Source organism: Bos javanicus, chromosome 7 (genome assembly GCF_032452875.1).
Source record: "Bos javanicus breed banteng chromosome 7, ARS-OSU_banteng_1.0, whole genome shotgun sequence".
NCBI classification, from domain to species: domain Eukaryota; kingdom Metazoa; phylum Chordata; class Mammalia; order Artiodactyla; family Bovidae; genus Bos; species Bos javanicus.
This window is the reverse complement of record NC_083874.1, coordinates 6449236-6475596: the sequence shown is the minus strand read 5'-3', so window position 1 is coordinate 6475596 and position 26361 is coordinate 6449236. Positions and strand designations below refer to the sequence as shown.

General features: G+C 47.3%; 1 protein-coding gene and 1 long non-coding RNA gene across 5 annotated transcripts in view; one reads left to right on the top strand and one right to left on the bottom strand.

Moving 5' to 3' along the window:
• Positions 1-10376, bottom strand: part of MED26 (mediator complex subunit 26) — a 40238-nt gene extending 29862 nt beyond the window's left edge. For 2 of the 4 annotated variants that reach the window (XM_061421722.1, XM_061421720.1), the window contains exon 1: positions 10291-10376. Coding sequence is in view for 2 of the 4 variants with exons in the window: in XM_061421720.1 (XP_061277704.1) it covers positions 10291-10362 (72 nt within the window). In the remaining 2 variants the exon portion in view is untranslated. The other 2 variants (XM_061421721.1, XM_061421724.1) reach the window with 2 other exon arrangements.
• A 425-nt stretch (positions 10377-10801) lies between these two features.
• On the top strand, positions 10802-12062 carry LOC133250459 (uncharacterized). The gene is made up of 2 exons (XR_009737333.1): positions 10802-10925; positions 11834-12062. It is a non-coding gene; the product is annotated as an uncharacterized LOC133250459 (long non-coding RNA).
• The last annotated feature ends 14299 nt before the right edge of the window (positions 12063-26361 follow it).

The window sequence follows — 26361 nt, the reverse complement described above, 5'->3', positions numbered from 1 at the left end:
AAAGTCTTAAAGGCCAGACAGGGGTCCTCAAAGCAAAGTCAAATATTCGAAGGCAAGGTGGTACAATGAGGTACAAGGAGGAGAGAGCAGAAAGGCCAGTGCAGTACAGTTCAGGGGCCCAACCACAGCAACTTCTAGCGTTAGTCCTCAGGCTTCCTGAGTTCCCAAGCAGCTGCATTCAGCACTGAGCCTGCGGTGGGTCACTAAGGACAGCATAACACCCAGGGAGACGGCCTCAAGTGACAAGTGTCAGTAATGCGTCCTCATGCCCAAGGCCAGCTCATCTCACAAAGCAGATGATGCCACTTCCTATTTCCTGACTTGGGGGCGCCCACCACCGACAGGACAGAAAACCATGCCGACTACACTCCTGACAAAGGAGCATCATCCCCAGGGCAAAAGGCAGACGCTTACTCCCCTAACTCTGAGGGGGGCCAACAAGCAGGTCCACCAGCAACCCAAAGACAGCCCCTACCTCCTGGTCCAGACCAGTGTCTCACTGTCTCTGCCCTGCCACACGGGAGGGCTACAGCAGTCAAGGGACACCTGCGGCTTCTGTCTGCACAGCAGAGCTGCTGCTTCTGCAAGCTCCTCCCCGACTTCCTGTGGACATTACCATTTTCACCCCACCCCCAAGCCAAGCCAGAGTAAGTCTCCAGGAGTTTTCAAGCTGAAAGCGAATCCATCCTTGTCCAAGCCTTCAACAGTTCTAATCCCAGAGCTACTACGTTTCCCACCACGTGGAACAAGTCTATCCACATAACACACAGATGCACGTAGTATCGAGGACAAAAAAACAGAACAGTTTCCCTCTCAGTGCTCCCACTCCAATTCTAATCCCAAACAATATTTTGACTCAGTGGTGCAAGGAGAAACCTTACAAACAAATACAGGATGAGCTCACCTCATTAAGGAGGGTGATGGTGAGAAGTGAAGCTCCTGCATGCAGCAGCAGCAGCTTTGGCTTGCTGACCAGCCTTCAAAGGGAGAACTTTAAATGCTTAAGAATAAGAAGCTCCTTTAAAATAAAAGCGAAAGGGAAATGTCCATTCACAAACCTCTCTGCCCCCAGACACACCTCAATCGTAACACGTGGCCCACATTTGCCACTGCCCAGATGCCAGCATCCAGCCAAGGGGGAGCAGACATCACCAACTTTGGGTGCTTGTCAGAGCTCCCCAGACACATAGGAAGGGGAAAATGAAGGGCCGTGAAAGATCACCTGACCCGCTCTATCTCAGCTAACCTAAGTGAAAGAAACCAAACTCTGAAATGCAAGCAGGTACCAGCTTCTGTTAAGCAGGGGAAGGGGACAGTTAAGAGGAAATGGACACAACAATCAGCTGTGACCAGACCTCCCAGGAGCCATCCATGCTGAGCCTGAGAGAACACAAGGCTGGAGAGCTCGGCTGCTGCTTGGCCATAGGCACCGCTTCCTCCCACCCAGCCCCACGCAGGCAGGAGAGGTGACGGCGTGCTGGACAGAGCACAAGCAGGGCCGTGCTGAGGCTCCCCTGGACTCCCAGAGGGCTCCTTAGCCCAGGATGGGGCCAGAAGCTGCAACCAGGCACCTGCGCTAATACAAGGCACCCAAGTGTGACTGCAGGCAAATCAGAGTCTGCAGTTCAGCCAGAACAAAGGGGTACTTAGAACCCCATGCTGCGATCTGACGCCATGCAAACCACCCGTTGCTTACTCCAGAATTCATATTTCAGTTATGTCCATTCTGTTACCTGGACCCAATCCCGGGCCCAGCAGAACACTCAACTACTTGAAGGCGCGATCATATCAAAATTTTAATTTAAAGAGGTGACGAAAGCAGCACCTCAAAGGCATCACCCAGGGTCACTACCAGGCAACTCCCACCCTATTCTCCCATGAACAGTGCCCTAATGTTTCTTGGGGACACCTCCTCTACTCTGGGTCAGTCCACCATGTCCTGATTTAGGGGTGAACCAATCAACACAGTCTGCTAATTCAATCAAAGTCCAGACAAATTCAATCAAAGGACCAGAAAACGTCTGCTCGGCCTTCTGGGGAAGAGGTACCTTCCTCTTCTGCCCTGGATGATGGTCGGTAAGAGTGATTCCCAAAGCTACAGGGGCTGGGGAGACAATACCCACTGTGCAAAGGCAACACAACCAAAAACAAAACAGAGAGATGGAGTAAAGCCAGGGTGTCACCTGAGAAGAAATCCACTTCTGGGCCTCTGTGCAACACAAGCCAATGCAGAAGTCATAAAGGTGCTTTGCCTGCAACTATCTAACTGAATGCTTGAAGGAAACAATGTGAAGTAATTAGCAGAAACCATTGTTTCCATTTTACATACCTCCACATCAGTGTCACTCACCTCCCTCCCCCCCACAGCACTAAAAAGCTGGCTTGCCAACTATCTGCCTGGCACAGATCCCAAGGCACACCAAGGGGGTAAAAAAAAAAAAAAAGCTGGGACGTGTTCACTGGAAATGGCTTTCAAGAAGGACTGGCCTTAAGGACACAGATAGCTATGTTGGGGATCACCCTGTGGCCACCAGCCCACCACTCACCCCAAGCTGGACCAGGGACCTGATGGCAGAGGGGTCCAGAGAGCTAAGCTGGAATAGGGGAGGGGGGATATCCAAGTAAGGCATCGTAGGGACAAGGGAACCCCAGCCCGCAGGTGTGTGCCAGGAGAGCCAAGGCCAGCTTAGCAGGCCAGGTGCTCTGCAGAGCCAACTGTGACCGGGGAGTGTGTAGGGGACGCAGCTGAAGGTACAAGCAGGAAAGCGGGGCTACTGGCACCTGGAAGAGGACAGCCAGGCCACCAATGGCCTCTCGGTGTGAGCCATGGTCACATGCAGCTGAATTCTCCATCAGTAACTCTCCTGACTCCACCACAGAACCCCCCGGGCACAGAACTAGGGCCAGCCACCTACAAAATCACTTTGCACACAGTGGACAAGTGACTAGAGTCTCCATTGCAGCCACCAGGCTGGCCTACCATGAAGTGTGGCCTGGAAAAAGCATCACCCACTTTCTGGCCCTGAAGAATGAAATCTGTGAGGGTAGGGGGTGGGGGTGTCCAGAAAGGGTATGGTTTGTCAATGTCAATGATCAAAAAAGGCCAAAGAGTCTCTAGGTGGCATTTGATCAGTGTCTCTAGGGATCACATATAGACAGGGATCTAAGATCGAGAGCCACCTTCTCTATCAGGGGTGGAAAATGCCAGCCAAGAAACAAAAAGTGAAAAATACCTTTTTCTCAGCTGATTCAAGAGAAAGCAGAGTATTCAGGTACAACTTTCCTGCTGAATAAGCATAAAAATGCTGCACAGAAGAATCCAGCCTAAGGATCCAAATCTAGGCAGGAGAGTGGACTGCCTGCCCTGTATCCACTGCCCTCTCCCAAGTGACATGGGAGGCAGCAGCAGATGGGTGAGGACCAAGTGGGGAGGTTCCAACCCGAGCCATCCCTTCTAGCACTGTGTCCACGGAGCCCCAGTTTCTACACTGGTACCTGCCTCACCAGGTTGCTGTATTGCTGTACAGGTTAAATGTGTAAAGTACTGGCAACCTGCACCTACTCAGTAAATGCTGACAGCTGGCTCTGAAGACCAGCCCTTTCACAAGAACATCATCAAGCATCTGAGCACCCACTCACTGAAGAAGTTCTTTATGGATACTTGGGGAATAACTCTGGCTCTGTTATCAAGGAACTTGCCATCCCATGGGAACAGATATAGTCTCAGCAGGAATGTAGAATTTTTAAGTTCTGTTAGGTGCCTGAAGGAGACTGTCTTGGATTAAAGTGGGAAAGGTTTCTGGAAAAGGGAAGAGGTAGGGATGACAGGAGGCCCCAGCCAGAGGCAGTGCAAAGGGTCCGATCCAATGTGCCACACACAAACAGGGAGTCAGCTTGTAGGTTTCCGTAGATGCTGTCTTGATGACAAGCTATAACTTTACTTCAAAACATTACTGGATTAGGAGCAGCTTCTGTCCTTGAATTTTTTTAAAACAAAACAGTACACCTGATCAGTGTACTGATGGCATCAGGTGGATGTTCCTGAATGTTTCTGATCATAAAAATGGAACTTGATATCCCAAAAGGTTAGGAGCCAGTAGGCCAGAAGATTTTTAGGGGGGAAAGGTTGTAGGAACTGGGAAGAAAATGGAAAGGCAAAGCTTAACGTTTAAAAACACTTCACATTTAAGGTAAACCTCAGAAGATGCACTGGACTTCAACTTTCATTCTGGGCACTGCTTATGTAACAGGTTGTTAGGCCCACTGGCTTTGGAGCCAACCAGCACTGAGTTTGGGCACCGAGCTTTCCCATATCCACCTCTGTGACACTGGAAAGATCCCTCAACCTCTGCTGCTGCTAAGTCACTTCAGTCGTGTCCAACTCTGTGCGAACCCACAGACAGCAGCCCACCAGGCTTCCCCGTCCCTGGGATTCTCCAGGCAAGAACACTGGAGTGGGTTATTTCCTTCTCCAATGTATGAAAGTGAAAAGTGAAAGTGAAGTCGCTCAGTCGTGTCTGACTCTGTACGACCCCATGGACTGCCGCCTACTGGAGTGGGGTGCCATTGCCTTCTCTGCCCTCAACCTCTGCTCTTCCCTAAAATGAAGATGGAGCATCCTTGTGTAAGAGTGGTTCAGAGAACCACCCAGGATGCAAAACACACTACACATCCCTGGCACACAGTAAGTGCTAGTAAATGGCAGCTCTTTGTTTTATAGTCGCCAATGGACGAATTTCCAGGAAACTCTGTTGCAGTCCCAGGAGCATTTGAAGGCTTTTAACCCCACCCACCTGGCTGGGACACATCTGACATGACCCTTCATTTTAACAGGATCCATATATAATCACAGAACCTCCAGGAACTCACAGGTCAAGAGTCTGAGTCCTGACCAAGGGCCCAGTCCTGTGCGACACCCTCCTGGCACCCTGGCCCTGGACCCTTGAGCCAGGTCTGATGATCATCAAGAAGAGCTCCCCCGAGTCCAACAGCACCTACCTCCCATGAACTCCTGCCTTTCGAGTCCTAAGTTTGCCTCCAGAAGCCACACAGAGCCAACCTAAACCCGTACTGTAAACCAGCCTCCAGGCCCTTCACCAGCCTTCTTCCTATCCCATTGCTGAGACGGTAAACTGTTCAATGACTTGCCAGTGATTCCTCCAAACACTCCATTCCCCTCAGGTCAGAGACAAACCAAGAAATGACTTCCTTTTCCTTCTGAAAACACAAATGATGGAGGAAAAAATGATTCTACAAAGTCATTTTACGTTCTTGAGAATTCTGAACCATCTCTGAATAAGACACATGAAGAACTGTTCCATTTGGATCTAAGAGCTGTAGCCCTGTGAGGCTGCCCCAATCCCAGACCATCCATGCGCACACTACGCCTGCTCCAGGTCCCTGCAGGGTAGTGGCTGGGTATCCCCAGGTCTGCCCCCGCCACAGCCAGCACCATAAACACTCACTAGAAGTGTTTACTCCACAGCTCATCCACCTTTTCCAGTTTTATCATATATCTCCATAAACAGCGTGAGTCGAGTTGATGATTGAAATGTAGGTGTACTGCCTCCCAAGAACTGAAATTCACTCGGAGTGTACTTTTAAATCCAGCATGCGGAATACTGGTAGGCCCTCCTTATGCAGGAAATGCTCTCCAATTCATGGAATCCCTGTGTCAACACCTGCTCAGTCTGGAGAATGAAAAGGAGCAGTGGGAGAAGGGGGCTCTAAGTGTGGGCACTCACAAGGCTGGACTGAAAATGCACTGCCTATGCAGCCAGCCACTGAGCCACAAACTCAGGCACCCAACCTGACAGCCAGCTATGTGGGCCCCACAGGCACCAGGCAGACTCAGGACAGCCACCACCAGGAATAAAGAGAAAAAGCACGACTTCTGCTGAGAGACAGAGAGCCCCCAGCTTCCAGAAAGCAGCTGACAGTGGTGGGGTGGCAGGAGACCACTGGAGGCAGTCACAGAGAGGTCATGACGGGTTAAAATCAGTTCTGGATAAACCAGAACTCCATCTGCGAAGACAGACACATGGACAAATTGAGGCAAAGTGAGCAGAGCGCTCCTCCTTCACAGAACGCCAAGCCTGGCCCCTTGGAGGGCATGGCCCACCACTCAAAGCGGTGTTGTGAGCCCACATGGCCACAGTGCCTGTGCCTGTTTGTATCTGTATCAGGACAAATGCCTCTCCCCTAAGCTGATCTGAACTGTCTTCCAGGCCTCTGTGACCTGCAGCCAGGACAACATCCCCTGATGAGAGGCACCTCTGAGGACCTCCGTGAAGACAGAAAGCAAAGTCCACCTTCTTCTGAGGAAGAGGGCAAGTCACAACAAGGACTTAAACCTGATGACAACCAACACTGTCACCTGTCCACTTCCCAAAGCCACAAAATGCCATCCTGCTGTCCTCACACATCCTGGCCACAACAAAAAGAGCAAAGACAGGAAGGCTACTGAATCTGGGCCACCGGCGTGATCAGGAAGAGTCCACATGTTTCGATTTCATATGTTCTAATATATTAATGAGAATTGGAACTAACAGCCTTCCATTTTAGAACTTAAAAGATTCCTCTTTTCTGCAGGATCAATGGTGTTTTATAAAAACACCAGAAGTGCTGAAATCTTGAAGCAGAAAAGAAAGCTGGAACACCAGACCCATGACAAGTTCCACATCAGTTGGCAGTTACCACATCACGGTGTGGTCTGGCCCAGGATTCTGTTCCCCAGACAGAAACCTTCAGATGTTTCCGGGACAGGTTGTCTAATGTCATCATCCTGTTGGATCTATCACAGGTAAAGTTGTAATCTCTTATAAACTTGTGTGGGAGAGAAGAGGCACCCACATCTTTTCTTACCAGCTCAAGAACACTGCCCTCATGGCCTCTTCTGAAGCCGTCTCTCCATATTTGAGATCACTACAGTGCATTTAAAGTTGGAAACATTATCGCTTAATAACTCTGGGTAAGTCCCTAACTTTAGGGCAGTCACCTCACATTAAGTCAGTAGGAAACAAAGGCATTTTGTCCTCTCCAGACCATGGAAGACACTAAACAGCACCTACTGTCATGATGTCGGCTTCTGCACCCACAGAAAGGGGAGACTGGCCACGCACCCCACCTCCCTTTACAGGCTGTTAGAAGAAAGCAGGAGATTTTGCTGAAGTGTTGCACAAAGTCAGATAAAGCATACATCTCTGTGCAGAAGTGTGTTAGTATTTGTTATTCAGAAAATTCACACAATAGATACTGCATTAAAAGACAAAACTTCTCGAACAATTCACGTTAGCGTCTGATGCCCAGGTCCAGAATCTGAACCTGGATCTAGAAGGAGCTTTATGGGGCAAACACACCAGTCCCCAGTCCCAGATTGTGGATGAGGAACCCACAGCCCAAGGAAGCTCACTGGTATCCTCACCTTCCAATTCCTAGGTGGGAAAATGATCTTTTCCATGTGTCTCTCTGCAGAGGCCCCTTGGTCATCTCCCCTTGGCACCTGAAGTCTGCAGAATACTGAGGAAGAAATGTAGTCCTGAGATTTCCTGCTGGAGAACCCAAGAAGGAGTCTAGGGTTCAGTAGTTTAACCAGCACTTAGAAAGTACGCCTAACACTTCTGCTCTAGACGGAGCAGACAGAGAAACAAACTCCTCCTGAAGGCTGTCCTCTGGAAGACAAAGCCCGAACTTTAGCAAAATAAGGAGTGTCCAATACAAAAGGGAATCTAATCACTTGCTGATGAGGAACCTAATCACTTGCTGATGAGACTATGCTTGAGTGGACTGACTCCGATTTCTGGGCAGGAAGAAGACAGTCCTCCTCAACTTTATCCATGACAAAACAAGATTAACAAAGGCACACACTGCACTTCGGAAAGATTTTCAACACCCTGGGCTGCCATACAACGGTAAGAGTAAGGCTTTCACTGTTCTAAACAACTTTTAGTTGCTTCTTGAAAAGGAGTGTACAGAATTTTTTACTGAGTTGGCAAAAATTATTAAATCAAAGCCTGATGCTATAGATATTCAAGTACTCCAGAGGCTAGAATTTAGAGCAAAGAAGTTTCCTCTTAAGAACCCTCTTTGTCAGTGAGATGATCAGAAAATGTTACTTTGTTACTTCCCTAACTTTTTAGATACTTGTGGATATTAGGTCAGCTCCCTGACATTGACTTTTCAAGCAAAAGTTAAGTTTGTTATCATAATTGCATGCCCATAAAGGTAAGCATTAATGACACAATTCTCTATTGCTTCTCTCAGAAGAGGTTTAATTTTAGTGTTGGCTCTTCAACAGTGTCCCCATTTTTATTTTCCAGGAGCATCTTAAATATGTGTCAACTAACGATGCAGAAGTGGAGTTTCTACTTGGTTAAGGCAGAGAAGAGCAGCTGTGTGATGGCAATGCCTTGATGAAGCCACCTAGCTCTCACCTGAGCCCAGTTCAATCAAGAGAAACTGCAGAAATATGGTCACACCATCTCTACCAGCAACCTATTCCTCCACGGCTCAGAGTTCTCTGTGGAGTTTGCTCCAAGCCACACTCCTGTCAAACGGCTTGTAACAATACTCAGGAACATCACTGACAACAGCAGCATTTAAAGGAGGCACTTTCTCATCACTCATATTCAGAGACAATACCCTGATTTCGTCCACTATACTTACATCAGTATGACTCTAAGTCATCCCAGATAACCCACGTGAAATGTGCACTCCATGATACGTAACACAACCATAGGCTTGGACCCTCTTCCTCTTGTTCTCCTAGGAACCCTTTAGAGTCTTACAAAACAGTGGAACCCCAGGTGGTATTAGGATCAGGGCTAATATCTCAGCAACCATTCAGAATCTCTGGAAAGCAAACAAGCACATGGAATTCAAGAAATTGCAGCACCAGTTACTGCAAACATTCTGCAAGGTTTTATATAGCTTGTGCCTACTCCACCCCCAAAGTCATAACAAAAATGTATACATTTGTTAAAGACAAGTACCACCAAGTCTATCTTCATGGGGCCTGAAGACCAGGAATGACAGAATTACTTATGATACAGAAATCGGTCTCACAAAGATGTGCTGGCTAAAACCTACTGCTAAAAGTAATCCGCAAAACTCATGTAAAGGAAAAGCAAAAGTCCCCACAGGGACAGAAACCTAAGTTACCTGGCCAAGCCAAAGATGATTTCTTCCATCCCCAGCACATTAAAGTGGTTTCAATGGCCACTTCCTGGTCTCCCAGGAAATGCAGGGACTCACTTCATACCTGGATGCTACAACATCTTGCCATTGCTGAACTTACTCTGGCCACAAGGGAAAATGACCCCTATCACGGACAACCACTCAGAGAAAACATGAGAATATGATGACTCTTTCCCAACACACACGGTGGGGGGCAGGGGAGATCCCTCCACAAACAGCAGCCTCGGTGGAGCACCACCTGAGAAAGCGACACCCTGGGGTTAACCCTGACTGTCTAGGTCACAAACCAACAGGCTAGGGCCCCACGTAGGGGGCAGACGAAGAAGGGCTCTGGGTGGAATGGGAGAGCACACAATCACCTCTACTTCACTGCCAAAAAGCGGGGCTCTGCCTTGGTCTGAGACGCAAGGAGTACTTAGGCCCAGAAAGGTAATAGGAAGAATCCCACTCTCCACAAGATCATCTTCCGTCGGCAGCGACCCCAAGAGAGACCCAGCGAAGGCAAGTCCACTCTCAGAACCGAAAGGGACTCTCCACGCGCCTTGGGCACCCGGCTAGGTGTAAAGGAGGCCGGGGGGGCTCCCTTCGAAGCCAGAAAGGTTCTTCCAACCGGGAGGAAAGGTAAACAAGACTTCCCTCATCACCGAGAAGGCCGAGACACCGGCGGCACGGGCTCCCCGAGTCCTACCCCGGACACCAGTTGCTCACAGCCTTTCCCCCTCCCCTCCCCCCCGCCGGGAGGGCTTCCCGGGGGTCGCGGGTCCTATGGTAAGGGCGAGGCGGGGAAGCACCGTCAGGAACAGCAAGGGTCGTAGAATTAGAGTGGATGAGGGGGAAAAACTCTAGTCTCAGCTCCCATCTGCTCCCTTCGCCCAGGCCGCACGAAAGCCTCGGCCTCACGTACCGAGCGCTGCCGGGCTGCCCGACCAGCCCCCGGCCCGGGCCCGGGGGAAGAGAGACAGGGATGGCAGCGGCCCTCAGGGGAAGCTGGGTGTCCGGGGGATCCTTCGGAGCCCGGCGGACGAGGAGCACTAGGGAGGGGGAGGGTCCTGGGCCCACGCGGCCTCCACCTAAACCCGTGTGAGGAGCACTTACGTTGCTCTGAGGGTCGATGGCCTGCAGCAGCCGGTCCCTGATCTGCTGCGGAGACGGCGGAGCCGCTGTCATTGCCTGGGCGAGGCGGGGGGGGAGCGGCCGGGCCAGCGGGCGGGCGGGCTGAGGCGGAGGACCGGGGTCACTCACTCGCCGGCCTCCGGGAGCGGAGCCTCATGTTCCCCGCGGCGCCGGGGAAAGAGGGGGCGCGCGGGGTGACGGAGAGGTGAGCCGGGGCCGGGGCTCAGGCCCGGGGCGCCGCCACCACCAGAGGAGGAGGAGGAGCCGCCGGAGCCGTCGCCGCTGCTGCCGCCGCCTCGAGAACCAAACTCCAGTGAGCTACCCCCGCGCGAAGCACTCTGGGTAACCCGCGCCGCACGCAGCGTCGGCGCCACGCTGAGGAGGTTGGGAGATAGGGCGGGCAGAGACGCCGAGTCTGGGCGGGGCCACTTGCAGGCCCCGCCCCTAGACTCCACGCATGCGCAGTCACCCCCACCTCTGTTCCGCCCAGTCGCTTGGCCCAGGGAGCCGTTGGGAGGCGGTTGGGCGGGGCAACGGCCGCCGCCTGGAGGCCCCGCCCCCACCCAAGTCGGGAGGTTGAGGGGGTGGCGGCCAGAGGTTTCCGACGGAAACGCTAGGTGAGCGCCGAGTCCTTGAACCCTGGCGCTCTGGGCGGACGCCCTCAGGGCAGCGAGGCGGAGAGGGCAGATGAAGTACCCCACTCCTAGGGTAGAAACGCTTTCCCCATTCTGACGAAGATGACGGGAATCGTGGGCGGGAGAAGCTGCCAAGTTTCCTGAGCCCCGGGGTCCTTCCCAGCTCCTCTGCGTTCGGGGAGGCCAGGAGGCAGACGTCCACGTTGTAATTCTGTGCGCCGAAGGGTCAACTGAGGAGCGCTGTGGGACGCTCCAGAGGGGGTGGGTGCGAGTCGGGGGTCTGCAGCGCCTCGGGCTACTATCCCCAAAACATGAGACAGCAAAGTGTCTCACGGAGGAGCCGCTACCGCAGCTAGGAAAGCCCCGAGGCCGCATGAGTTGACACCAACGTTGCAATCCTGTGTCCACGCGTTTCTCAGCCTGGGCACCAGTAACATTTGGGGCTGGATCACTCTGTCCTGTGCGTTGCAAAATGTTCGGCAGCATCCCTGGTCTCTGCCAGTAACACCCTTTTCCTGCAGGGGACCAGAAATGTCCCCAATCACTGCCAGAGGTCCCCTGGCTGGTAGACTCGACCCCTGTTGAGAATCATTGGTTTAAAAAACCCTCCCACCCTGCTTTGAATGGTGGTGCTGGAAAACTGAAACGCCCTTACAAAGGAGGAAACTGAGGCCCAAGGTCACCCAGAGTTATCGGTCGAACCCAGAACTGTTAAATGTCAAGTCTAAGGGCTTCTCCCCGCCCCTAGCCTCATCATTGCCTTCTTTCATTGCCGGCTCTCTCCGTGGAAGCTCTTGTTAAATATACGGTTATGCAAAGGGGTAAAAAAGGCAGGCTGAGTGGATCATTAGCCGCAGCCTCGAGAGAAATAACTTTTCTTCTTGTTACAGGAAGACCTACATTTAAAACAGGAGAGAGGCAGCTGATGAGAACCACATGCGCGCCTCGGCTCTGTGCTACACCTGTTAGTCTTGCATTTGTCATGCTTCTGGGAAGCATTTTTATTTGCAAAAAACGGCTGCTTCCCCACGTGGTTGTGGTTGCCTGCTCCTGCACGTGTGAAAAGTTTTACATCACACTTGTAGGAGAAAATAAATATGGGCAAATTACCTCTCTTTATTCACTCTCCCTCCTAGAATGAGGTGCTTTGTGTACATGGTGTCCAGGTTGGAAACCAGCCCATTTGGAGATACTTTTTATCTCACTACAGATAAGCAAAAGAAACAAGCCCTCCCCCGAGTATATTCGGGTTCTGCCATTATTTTTAACCTCAGACTTGTCTTTTTAAATCAAGGTTCCTTAGAAATAAGCTGCTCCCCCCCACCCCCAGCATGATTCAGATTGTTTAAGAAAAAAATCTAGAAAACACTCCATTGACCTGCTCTTAGTAAACTAAGAAGAAACATTAAGATGACTGTGAGCTCTGTTAAAGGTACGGATTCTGTGTCCCCAGTAGATAAAAGTGCATGTGGATGTGCTAAGTCGCTTCAGTTGTGTCCAACTCTTTGCCACCCTACGGACTGTAGCCCACCAGGCTCCTCTGTCCTAGGGATTCTCCAGGCAAGAATACTGGAGTGGGTTGCCATGCCAGTCCTCCTCCAGAGGACCTTCCCAACCCAGGGATTAAACTTGTGTCTCTTATATAAGTCTCCTGCATTGGCAGGTGGGTTCTTCTACCACTAGCACCATCTGGGAAGCCCAGTATATAGAAGTGAAGTGAAAGTTGCTCAGTCATGTCCAACTCTTTATGACCCCATGGACTATACAGTCTATGGAATTCTCCAGGTCAGAATCCTGGAGTGGGTAGCCTTTCCCTTCCCAACGCAGGGATCAAACCCAGGTCTCCCACATTGCAGGCAGATTCTTTACCAGCTAAGCCACAAGGGAAGCCCAAGAATACTGGAGTGGGTGGCCTATCCTTTTCTCCAGCAGATCTTCCCAACCCAGGAATTGAGCTGGGGTCTCCTGCATTGCAGGCAGATTCTTTACCAATTGAGCTATCAGAAAATCCCAGTAGACAGAAGAGTCCTTATTAAATACATGTGAAGTAAGTGAATGAATGTCTCATCCAGATACATGGTAGTTGTATACACACACCCAGACACATTTATGCAGATCTGTCACACAGTGGAGGATCAAATATTTAATAAATGAAGTATTGCATTAAATATACACGAGGATGAACATGGGCACACACAGACGTATGGAGAATATGTAGTTACCCATTTGAAACATTTATTTGGCTGCGACCGGTCCTAGTTGTGGCACTCAGGATCTTTTGTAGCCATGAGCGGGCTTCTCTTGTGGCATGGGGGTGAGCGCTTAGGTGCTCTGCAGTATGTGGGATCTTAGTTCCCCGACCAGGAATCAAACCTGCATGCCCTGCATTGGAAGGCAGATTCTTAACCACTGGACCACCAGGGAAGTCCCCTGTGGAGCTAGTTTTGAAGCCAAGTCCTAAAGACGGGTTAGGGGCTCATTAATACAGTACCATAATTGCACTGTCCAGGCAAAGCGTAGCAGAAGCACAGGGAGGGGAATCCTGAAGTAACAGGATTGACAGACGCAGCATGTCAACTGAGAGCTACACATTCACACCCCCTGACTCAGGATTTTGCAACTTTTAGAAATGTATCCAGAGGAAGCAGTCAGATACAAATGTGTCCGTACAAGGAAGATCAACGCAGCAGCATCTTTATAAGGGCAAAAGATTGGAAGCCACCTATGTGTCCAGTAATAAGGTGGTATATAGATAAACTGGGAATCATTTCATGAAAATGGGATGGTTATAGACTAGAAGAGATCAGAGGATCCTGTAATTCCATTTGGGTGGTGGTCTTGTCTTATGAATGTGTGCAACATGTAGAAATTCACCAAGCTGTGTCATTATAAACTTTGCAAATTACTAAGTAAAAGGACATAGAGCTAGCTAGATCATGTAGCCATTATAAACCAATACTGAATAATATGGGAAAATGCTCCTAATTTAATGTTAAATGATAAAATGCAACATATAAACTATGTATCTTACAATCTAGTTTTATTAAGATATGCAATATATGCTTACACACATAATTCATGAAAAAAATACTGGAAGGAAAGAAACCAAAGCACTTATCTCTCACAGGTGCTTTTTATTCTGACGATTTTGCCTGAAGTTCCACATTTTCTGGAATGAATATGGGATGCCTCCTGATGATCTTGTCCAGTGCTGGTGGTCACTGTGACCTCTAGTAGCCTCTAGTTCTCACTTTCCGACTCAAATACTGTTAATCTGTAATCATAATCTCCAAAATCCTGAGGACGGATCTGCTGTCAGGCTGACTGATGGTTGTCAACCTAAGTCCTGACAGTTTGTTTTCCCTATGGGCCTCAGTTTTGTATTATTCTTAGTAATCAAGAGAATGACAACAGGGAGTATGTAATATTTATCAAGTACCTCCTATGTGTCAGGTTCCACTCTGAGGGCTTGACATGAGGGCCCTGATCAAGCCCTTTGGACAGTCAAGACCCTTGTAAGGCTCTTCTCCTTGACTCGGTGTGGAGGTCTGCAACTCACTTTGGTCTAGGGGATGCAGTAAAAGCCACACTCTGCCTGATCCAGAGTAAACCTTTAAGAAGGTCTTAGTTACTATATAACTCAGCAATTCCACTCCTTCGACCACCACAGGAAAAATGAAAACATACATTGGCATGGACGTGTACAGGTAAATGTCTATAATAGTTCTATCCTTAATAGGTTCAACATGCAAATACCAAATGCCCATCCACTGATGACTGGATAAACGAAGTGGATGGCTATACACTGCAATATTACTCAATCATAAAAAGAAGTGGAAGGAGGGCAGTATAGGGGTAGGGGAGTGGGCAGTACAAATTACTGGGGATAAGATAGGCTACAAGGATGTATTGTACAACAGGGAATATAGCTAGTAATTTTGTAAAAGAAAAGGAACCTTTAAAAGTTGTATAATTTTTTTTAATCTTATTAAAATACTGTATAATCTATTGAAATGCTCAAATAACCTAATCTTTTGATTGTGATGATCTAATCATCTGTTAGATTGAATTAGAGGCTATTCTTTTGTTTACTATAGTTTCCTGTTCTCTCAATTACTTTCAGGAACAAAGAAACAAAATCAGTCACTCCATTAATTCTCCAGTGAATTGTTTTATTTTAGTGTCTACAAAAGTAAAATAAGTTCAGTGAAGGAACTGCAGGATAAAGGATAACGGTATTGTAGCTTTTATCCATGATTGGCCTTTTCTACTCCAGGCAGCTGTAACATAGGGTTTGAATCTTACTGTTCTGCCTGCTCTAAAAATGCAGTGGTCTCGTAGTTCATCTTGCCTAAGTCCTTGGCCTACTGAGGTCCTCCTGTCACATACCACATGTCACACACTGGTACACACCATACACGTGCATTTCCCATGTTCCTGGCCAGCCTTATTTCTCGCCATCGCTAAGTGGGTTTTCTCCACTCCTGTCTGTCATGCTGGTCACCTAATTCTCCAACTGGGTGACTTGGCTCCTCAGAAGACCTGGTCAGAGTCATGTGGCTGGATTGGGAGTGAGAAATGGAGTAGTCCTGCCATATCAATAAACAAGGGGGTCACAATCAGTGAATTTCTGAACCCTAAGGGCAACCAGGAAAGAAAACAATACCTGTGACCCTGCAGCCATGAGGCAGCACTGGGGAACTTGGAATGTAAAAAAAACATAGGACACTGGCCCCAGACAGCTGAGACACATATTCAGTTCAGTTCAGTCACTCAGTCACGTCTGACTGTTTGCGACCCCATGGACTGCAGCGTGCCAGGCTTCCCTGAGATACTTATAGAAGGCATGATTTCAGTGAGCCCAGACTCTTGCATCTTCCCCTTCATAGAAAAGCGCTAAATTCCTTCACTTTAGATAGCAGGTTTCCTTTAATTAACAATAATCTCTTTATGTTCAGGCTACGTGTCCATTGTTGTACAACTTCATAACCTGGCTCCTCCCCTTGCTTCCCTGGAGCTGCTCTCTCAGGGTTTCTTGAGAGGCTGTCTCCCGGGCTTGAAGTCCTAAAACTTCCCATTGAAAAAAACATAACTGTCAACTTTCAAGTTGTGACTATTTTTTAAGTTGAGAGGGGCAAGATGATGACTGTGGTCCAGAGCTCAGGGTTCCCAGACTCATGGGGAAACACAGGAACCTAATCAGGTATAAGCCATTTCCCTAAAGAGCAGATGACGGTCAAGGGGTTTTGTGGAAAATCAAATGAGGAGACTGACCTCTGGGGGTGGGGCGGCAAATGGAAGCAGATGGAAGCCAGGAGGAAAGATTCCCAATGTAACTTCTCAGAAACATACACACAAAAACACATGCACAGGACCAGGTCATTTATCAAAATTTCTTCTGGCCTTTCCTGAACCTTCCATGCACTTTTCAGCTTTTCAGGGTTGCTGAATCACAAACTCCCAAGTGAAAGTACAATTTTGATGCAAAGTGGTCAAACCTGGGATCACCCATCCCCCACCCCCACCCACCATCCAGGCAACTATAGTCTACTTGCCTTAAAGCAGAACTGGATTATTGCATCAGATGGCCCAGACAAGAATCTCTTATCTCAAAGCAACTTTAAGGGGGAAAGGTCAGGGGACAAGCGCAAGCAGGTTCTATTGGAAGGGTCTGACCTACCCAAGCCGATATGATTTGAGATCTCGCTTGCCCTGAGAACGTCCTGATCTCTGCCTACCACTCAGGCTCACGGGTGATGACTGCAGAAAAGGACGGAGGTTCTAATAAGCTCTATTTGCATCTTTTTCCTTTTTAACCTCAAAACGCAGTGTTGGTTTTCCTCATGTTTCCTGGATGCTCGGATGTTTACTTCTTTGTGGTTTTTCTTTTCTTTCCTGATTACACGAGTAATAGATATTTGCAGTATAGACAATTAGTCAAGTACAGCAAAATATGAGAACGACTTAAAAATCATCCCCTGATGGGTACACGGAATCTCTGCATTGGTCTACTTCTGTGTGCATTTGAAATTTTCCATGAGTTTAAGACAAAAAAAGGGAAAAAAGAAACCACTCACCCAGGCCCATGTGTTTGTGTGGTTTTGTGTGTGGCAAATGCAAGTTCTGTAGTTAAGAGATGGTGTTGTCTGCAAAACCAAAAATTTTTACTGTCGGACAGAGTAACACCCCATGCCTCAGGCCCCCATTGATTTGATGTGATGTGTTCTGTCTGAATCCTTTACAAAACCCACGGATGGTAGCGCCTCTGTCCATGGAATTTCCCAGGCAAGAATACTGGAGTGGGTTGCCATTTCCTCCTCCAGAGGATCTTCCCGACACAGGGACTGAACCTGTGTCTCTTGCATTGGCAGGCAGATTCTTTACCGCTGAGCCACCTGGGAAGGCAGCCCCCAAGACAGCCCTGTCCTAATCCCTGGAACTTGTAAATAGTGTTTGATGTCCAGGGAGAATTAAGACTGCAGATGGAAGGAACGGGGCTTCCCAGGTGGCCCTAGTGGTAAAGAACCCGCCTGCCGATGCAGGAGACATGAGAGATACAGGTTCAGTCCCTGGGGCTGGGAAGATGAGGAGGGAATGGCAACCCACTCCAGTATTCTTGCCTGGAGAATCTCATGCACAGAGGAGCCTGGTGGGCTACAGTCCACCGGGTTGCAAAGAATTGGACACGACTGAAGGGACTTTGCACACATGCCTAAAAGGAAGGTTGTGACTCTGCTGACCTTAAGATGGAAAGATGTTCCTGGTGTAGCCACAGCCGTCTTAAATGGGGAAGAGGGGAGGAGAAGAGTCAGAATGAGAGAGAAGGCATCATGAGAAAGATCAGACCAGCCCCTGCTGGCTGGGATGACAGAGGAAGGGGCCATAAACAAGGATGCAGAGAGCCTATAGAAGCTGGAAAAGGAAGGGAAACAGATTCTCCCCTACAGCTTCCAGAAAGAACCAGCTCTGCCAACACCTTGATTTTAGCCCAGTGAGATTCATTTTGGACTTCTAACAACATTCAGAAAACTAAGATCATGGCATCCAGTCCCATCACTTCATGGCAAATAGATGGGGAAACAGTGGCAACAGTGGCTGACTTTATTTTTGGGGGCTCCAAAATCACTGCAGATGGTGACTGCAGCCGTGAAATTAAAAGACGCATACTCCTTGGAAGAATAGTTATGACCAACCTAGACAGCATATTAAAAAGCAGAGACATCACTTTGCCAACAAAGGTCCATCTAGTCAAGGCTAAAGTTTTTCCTGTGGTCATGTGTGGATGTGAGAGTTGGACTATAAAGAAAGCTGAGCACCGAAGAATTGATGCTTTTGAGCTGTGGTGTTGGAGAAGGCTCTTGAGAGTCCCTTGGACTGTAAGGAGATCCAACCAGTCCATCCTAAAGGAAATCAGTCCTGAATATTCATCAGAAGGACTGATGTTGAAGCTGAAACTCCAATACTTTGGCCACCTGATATGAAGAGATGACTCATTTGAAAAACCCTGATGCTGGGAAAGATTGAAGGCAGGAGGAGAAGGGGACAACAGAGGATGAGATGCTTGGATGGCATCACCGAGTCGATGGACGTGAGTTTGAGTAAACTCCACGAGTTGGTGATGGACAGGGAGGTCTGGTGTGTTGCGGTTCTTGGGGTCGCAAAGAGTCGACCACAACTGAGCAACTGAACTGAACTGAACTGAACCTCCAGAACTGTGAGATAATAAATGTGCTGTGTTAGGGCTTCCCTGGTGGTTCAGGGGTACAGTCTGTCTGCCAATGCAGGAGACATGGGTTTGATCCCCAATCCAGGAGGATCCCACACACTGTAGAGCAGCTGAGCCTCTGCACCACAAGTTCCGAGGCCTGTGCTCATAAGTGTGAGGTGATAACCTCACTGTAGTTTTGATTTGCATTTCTCTAATAATAAGCAATATTGAGCATTTTTTTCCCATGTATTTATTAGCCATCTGGATGTCTCCTTTGGAACAAAGTCTGTTAAGTACATCTTCTACCCATTTTTTGGATTGGGTTGTTGGTCAACACACCAGAAAAACAAACCCAAAAAAATTATTTAAAAAAAAATTATTATTTTTTTTAATGCCTCAAAGCATACTATTTTAGCCAAGTAGATGAACTAATAGCTGTTGAGTATCTACTACAGCCCAGACCCTTGACCATCTATTATGGACTGAATTGTGCCCCTGTCCAAATTCATGTTAAAGCTGTAAAAGGCTACGTCAGGACACAGCAAGAATGTGGCAATCTGCAAGCTGAGGAAAGGGGCCTCACTGGGAGTAACACTGCTGACATCTTGCTCTTGGACCTGCAGTCTCCAAAAGCTATGAGATAAGAAATGTCTGTGGTTGACGCCACTCAGTCTGTGATATTTCGTTACGGCAGGGAAAGAAGACAAAGACCTCATCTCAATTAAGCCTTACAAAACCCTGTTGAGGATGTCTTTTAATAAATGTACTGGACTTCCCTGGTGGTTAAGAATCTGCCTGCTAGTTTAGGGGACAATGGTTTGATCTTTGGTCTGGGAAGATTCTACATGCCGTGGGGCAAGGCTTTGTGCCACAGCTACTGAAGGTCAAGTGTCTAGAGCCAGTAAGAGAAGTTACCACAGTGAGAAGCCCACTCCCCTCAGCTAGAGAAAAGACCGCTTGCAGTAACAAAAACCAAATTAATACATAAATATTAAAATGATTACTTAAAATGTGCTGGCCCTAATGAAATGACCACATCATTCCACTGAGTGCCTGCCCCACATCAGGCAGGTCACAGACACGTGTCAAAGCTCTCTCCTTCGCTGTCTCCGTATCACAGACAAGGATATGGGGGCACAGAGAAGCCAAGATGCAGCCCCGAGTCACGGTCTGTCAGTGCCAGAGCCAGGGGCTCAGCCAGATCTCCACCGTGCTTTCCGCTGCAACCTTCGTTACCATCTTGTTTCTGACTCACACAATAAACTCTAACTAAATGCACCATGCTTTACTCCCCCTAAAGTAACTTCTACAACCTTTCCAGCACAGTCACTCTTGCAGCCCATGTGTGCAAAGTCACTTCCGTCATGTCCAGCTCTTTGTGGCCCCCATGGACTGTAGCCCGCCAGGCTCCTCTGTCCATGGGGATTCTCCAAGCAAGAATACTGGAGCGGGTTGCCATTTCCTCCTCCAGGGAATCTTCCAGACCCAGGGACTGAATCCAAGTCCCTTACGCCTCCTGTATTGGCAGGTGGGCTCTTTACCTCTAGCACCACGTGGAAACCCATCTATACCACTAACAGCCACTGACACTAATGCAGACTAGACAAAAACGAGTAAGAGCCACCCATGATACATCCTTTTTGTTTTTAATTGTCCAGTCCTGGGACGGGCAGGCAACCCTTCTGTAAATGGTCAGCCAGTCAACATGTTCAGTTCTGTGGGTCAAATGGTCTCTGTCTCAAGGACTCAATTCCGTCCTTGCGGTTTGAAAGCATCCACTGATGATACACAAACAATTGGGTGCGACAAAGTTCCCATAAAACTTCATGGATGAAAAAACATGAATTTCCTTTCCATTTCCGTCTTGATTTGCTTTTCAACCACTTAAAAACATACGATTCCACCTCCTAGACCACGAAGAGACAGGTGGCGGGCAGCAAGAGGACAGGAGGGAAGCCAGGTGTGGGAAGCAGCTTGCCAAGCCCTGGCCCAACCACAAACCAACCAACTGGTCGGAAAGAAAGCCATGGGCCGACACTGATGAGCTCTTGCTGTTTTTTACTGAAAAATGTAGATTTTGAATTTCCAGTTTGCTACAGATCCTTTCGCCCAATTTCTCATCCAGGAACACTTGCTATTAACCAGACTCCTTTCCAGGAACTCTCAAGTGCCAAAAATGGGCTTGAAGGGGATAAAGTGCCTTCCTCTGCATAATGAAAATCAAGGGAATGGTGAAAACAAACCCCCAGGTAGAATTTATATCTTTTCTTTAAAATATTTATGTTTTATTTTTATTTATATGGCTATGCTGGGCTTTAGCTGAAACATGTGGAATCTAGTTCCTGGGCCGGGGATCAAACCCAGGCCCCCTGTGCTGGGACCATGGAGTCTTAGCCACTGGACCACCAGGGAAGTCCCCCCCCCACCCCTTTTTTTAAATAGCATGTTTTTTGCTTTATACACAAACAGCACATGTCTTGCATCAACATAGGAAAACATCAGGTAGTTTGTCAAATCTTTCATGAACTCAGATTTGGTTAAGAAGGAGCTAATGAAAATGCTTGACATGAACAGGAAATGCCTCCCTGGCTTTGCAAATCTAACCACTTCAGAGGAGGGCCAATCTCATTATCACATCTCCTGCAGCTGCTTAAGAGGAATCCCAGGGAGCCCGGCAACGATTTACCCCCTAACTATCCAGGGAACTAAAATTGGGTCTGCTCTGTGAACCACCAAGGGAATATTTCATGTAAAGATGGGCTCCATAAAGGACAGAAATGGTATGGACCTAATAGAAGCAGAAGATATTAAGAAAAGGTGGCAAGAATATACAGAAGAACTGTACAAAAAAGATCTTCACGACCCAGATAATCACGATGGTGTGATCACTCACCTAGAGCCAGACATCCTGGAATGTGAAGTCAAGTGGGCCTTAGAAAGCATTACTACGAACAAAGCTAGTGGAGGTGATGGAGTTCCAGTTGAGCTATTTCAAATCCTGAAAGATGATGCTGTGAAAGTGCTGCACTCAGTATGCCAGCAAATTTGGAAAACTCAGCAGTGGCCACAGGACTGGAAAAGGCCGGTTTTCATTCCAATCCCAAAGAAAGGCAATGCCAAAGAATGCTCAAACTACCACACAATTGCACTCATCTCACACGCTAGTAAAGTAATGCTCAAAATTTTCCAAGCCAGGCTTCAGCAATACGTGAACCGTGAACTTCCAGATGTTCAAGCTGGTTTTAGAAAAGGCAGAGGAACCAGAGATCAAATTGCCAACATCTGCTAGATCATGGAAAAAGGAAGAGAGTTCCAGAAAAACATCTATTTCTGCTTTACTGACTATGCCAAAGCCTTTGACTGCATGGATCACAATAAACTATGGAAAATTCTGAAAGAGATGGGAATATCAGACCACCTGACCTCCCTCTTGAGAAACCTATATGCAGGTCAGGAAGCAACAGTTAGAACTGGACATGGAACAACAGACTGCTTCCAAATAGAAAAAGGAGTACGTCAAGGCTGTATATTGTCACCCTGCTTATTTAACTTATATGCAGAGTACATCCTGAGAAATGCTGGGCTGGATGAAGCACAAGCTGGAATCAAGATTGCCAGGAGAAATATCAATAACCTCAGATATGCAGATGACACCATCCTTACGGCAGAAAGTGAAGAACTAAAGAGCCTCTTGATGAAAGTGAAAGAGGAGAGTGAAAAAGTTGGCTTAAAACTCAACATTCAGAAAACTAAGATCATGGCATCTGGTCCCATCATGGGAAATAGATGGGGAAAGTGGAAACAGTGACAGACTTTATTTTTGGGGCTCCAAAATCACTGCAGATGGTGACTGCAGCCATGAAATTAAAAGACGCTTGCTCCTTGGAAGAAAAGTTATGACCAACCTAGACAGCTTATTAAAAAGCAGAGACCATTACTTTGCCAACAAAGGTCCGTCTAGTCAAGGCTATGGTTTTTCCAGTAGCCATGTATGGATGTGAGAGTTGGACTATAAAGAAAGCTAAGTGCTGAAGAATTGATGCTTTTGAGCTGTGGTGTTGGAGAAGACTCTTGAGAGTCCCTTGGACTGCTAGGAGATCCAACCAGTCCATCCTAAGGAAATCAGTCCTCAATATTCATTGGAAGGACTGATGCTGAAGCTGAAACTCCAATACTTTGGCCACCTGATGTGAGGAACTGACTCATTGGAAAAGACCCTGATGCTGGGAAAGATTGAAGGCAGAAGGAGAAGGAGACGACAGAGGATGAGATGGTTGGATGGTGTCACCAACTCAATGGACATGAGTTTGAGTAAACTCCGCGAGTTGGTGATGGACAGGGAGGCCTGGTATGCTGCGGTCCATGGGGTTGCAAAGAGTCAGACACGACTGAGCGATTGAACTGAACTGAACTGAACCGAGGATGGTTAACTATCAAGGCAAAGGTGGAAAGCCAGCTGGTATGAGGTCAGCTGCTGTTGCCTAAGACAGTTATCTGGGTGGAGCTGAAAACCTCATCCTGGCTCACAGATTAAGCAAATTTAATCTGCTTAAGTGCCAGACACTGCTCCCAGTCACAGATGACAGGGACTTAGAACCAAGTTCTTTGGTATGTATGTTAAGTATTATGTATGTATGCATAAACAATACATACCATAGGAGCAAATGAATATTAACAAAAACAAGAAGTAAGGTGCCTAAGATGCATTTCTGGGGGTGGGGGCGGTTCTTAGCCTAAAGCTGTCAAAATGTTTGTGTTTTTTTATACGTAAGTTGCAGCAGTAGCTATAAGTTTAGTCATTTTACCATCCTATCTTTTTTTGATATCTGGGTTTTTAATTGAAGCATAGTGAATTTATAATGTTGTGTTAGTTTCCAGTGTACAGCAAAGTGATTCCATCATATATATATTTGTGTGGTTTTGTATGTGTATTCCTTTTCAGATTCTTTTCCATTATAAGTTATTACAAGACATGGAGTGGAAATTCTTTTTTAAAGTGACTCCAAAAACCCACTAGGGATGAGACACTGAGATGTCCACTGCTGTGTTATTTATAATACTCAAAAACTAAAGACAACTCAAGTCTCCATCAGCTGGGGACCAGTTAAATTAATTATGGTATGTCCACACAATGGCTTACTTACAATTAATAAGAATGGTATCATGGGGAAAAAAATGCAGAAATGTGGTCATATTATTAGGTGAGGAAAGCAGGCCAGAAGATACACAAATAACCATTTGTGTAGAGTAAAATGTATCCACCATACCCAATGCACATGTGTGGAAAAGGAGCCAGAAGAATGCATACCCAGAGAGATACTCCCTGGGGGAAAGTGATTATGGGTGATTTTTCCCCTTATAGCAAAGCTGTACTTCATAATTTTTCTACAATGAACGGGCATTGGGAGTAAGAAACTTTAAAAGAAAATAAAACAAACAGAAGCTACGGTGGTGGCACCTGACAAGGGAGCCCCCCTGGGTGCTCTGGGAATTAGCAGTGAGAGAAGCCAGCAGAGCCACAACAATGGTGCCCACAGTGGCGTTTATAACGGCGGACACAGCACAAGTTCAAAGTACATGTGAGAGGGCCAAGGTTAGAGAGATTTATTGAAGCTCCACGGGAATTAAAAATGAGAACAATGAGACCTCTCTGGCAGCCCAGAAAATATGAAGGAAATGATGCTGAAATGAAAACAGCAGAGGCTCAGAGATACAGAAAACAGAATTATGGTTACCAAGGGGGAAAAGAATTAATTAGGAGTTTGGGATTAACAGATACATACTACTATATACAAAAGAGATAAATAACAAGGCCCTACTGTATAGCACAGAGAACAACATAATGGAAAAGAATCAGAAAAAGAATGTATAGATATGTATACAACTGAATCACCTTGCTATCTACCTGTAACATTATAAATCAACTGTACTTAAAACAGCAGAACCCAAACTGCCTTATCCACTGTAGAAACTACCAATATGTATAAGGAAAATGCTAGAAAAGGAATGGGAAGACATAAAAGGTCTTCCATGCTGGACGTTGTTCCCAATTGTTTGAAATCATGTGGGTGCTCTTTTCACAGTCTGTGTGGGGCTGTCTGAACGAGACAAGAAGGGGGAAACTCAGGCAGCGAGGGTACACGCGTGCTGAATGCCGACCGTGCCGCCAGCCCAGCACTTGGCCTGCTTTCAGGTCGACCGCACCTGACAGCTAACCCGAGAGCACACCGCATGGCTTGGGGGACCCACGTTCCCCAACTAGGGATTGAACCTCGGGGCACAGTGGTCAAAGTGCTGAAAGTGGTCAAAGTGGTGAAATCTTAACCACTAGACCGCCAAGAAACTTCTCCCCCTTTTTTCTTCCCCCAAAGCCCGTTTTCAAGATGTGAAAACTCTTTAAAATGGCTTAAGGGAAGGCTTACAGGCAAGAAGCAATCAGTCAAGGAAGAAGGAGCTTCCAGGGAAGCTTTCATGGAAGAGGCAATCAGTCAAGGTCCCGTTAGCAAGACACAGAGATTGGATCTGAACCCACATCTTCAGACTCAGAACACCAGCACTTGCATGCTGTAGGGTCCTATGCATCCTAAACTCAAACTCAGGTAACCTTTGGTGCTAACGTGGGTTCCTGAAAAGCTTCCTGAAGATACAGATCCACGAGTTGCCACTTTAAAAATGTATAACAGCCTTTGATGTGCGTCCCCCAAAGCTCCATTGCTCATAAGAACTGAACAATGAGATAATAGTTCTCCAGAGAAAAATACAACTATTGAAGCAAAATCTCAATGACAGCATTCTCTTCTCTGAGTTCGATTCATCTCCACGATGCACAAATGCCTCGCTTCATTGAAACCTCAGCATCGGGTCTGAATAAGGCGAAGAGGTTTCCTCGCACCATTCATATGGCTTGAGGACTGACCAGCCAAGATCTTGGCACGTCTGTTCCTGCTGACGAGAATACCAGCCTGGGTGAAGCTCAATTCAGCAGCCCCATTCCCCGCAACTTACAAACCATGGGATGATGCTCAGCCTGGATTTGATCAGGGAATAAATGACAGAAGCAATGAAGTATTGAAAGTGAAAGTGAAAGTGAAGTCGCTCAGTCGTGTCCAACTCTTTGCGATGCCATGGACTGTAGCCTACCAGGCTCCTCCCTCCGTGGGATTCTCCAGGCAAGAGTACTGGAGTGGGTTGCCATTTCCTTTTCCAAATGAAGTCTTGGGATGGCCAAAAATGAAGTCTTGGGATGGCCAAAAAGTTTGTTTGGGTTTTTCTGTAAGATGTTATGGAGAAACCTGAAAGAAACGTTTGGCCAACCCAACAGAATGAATTAGCTAAGCAACAGAATAAGTGATTGCGACCTGGCCTAGCAAAACCCCTCCATCATCTCTCACTCATTCTACTCTTCCAGGTGCAGCCCATCAAAATCTTAATCGCCCAATTCTTGCCCAACATATACTGAACAAAATCTGAAAAGGAATATCTAACGATGCTTCTCTAACTTTTTGAAAGCCTCCATAATAAAACAAACCATAGGTGTTTCCCAACAACTCAAACTGAAAGTCAACTTCTATAGTAGAAATTAATACAACATTTTAAATCAACTCTACTTCAATAAAATAATTTTTAAACAACCCAGTGACAGTGACAAAAAAATAATGAGTAAAATACAAAAGTCAACTTCTTGGTTAAAAAAATGTATAAACAAAAGGC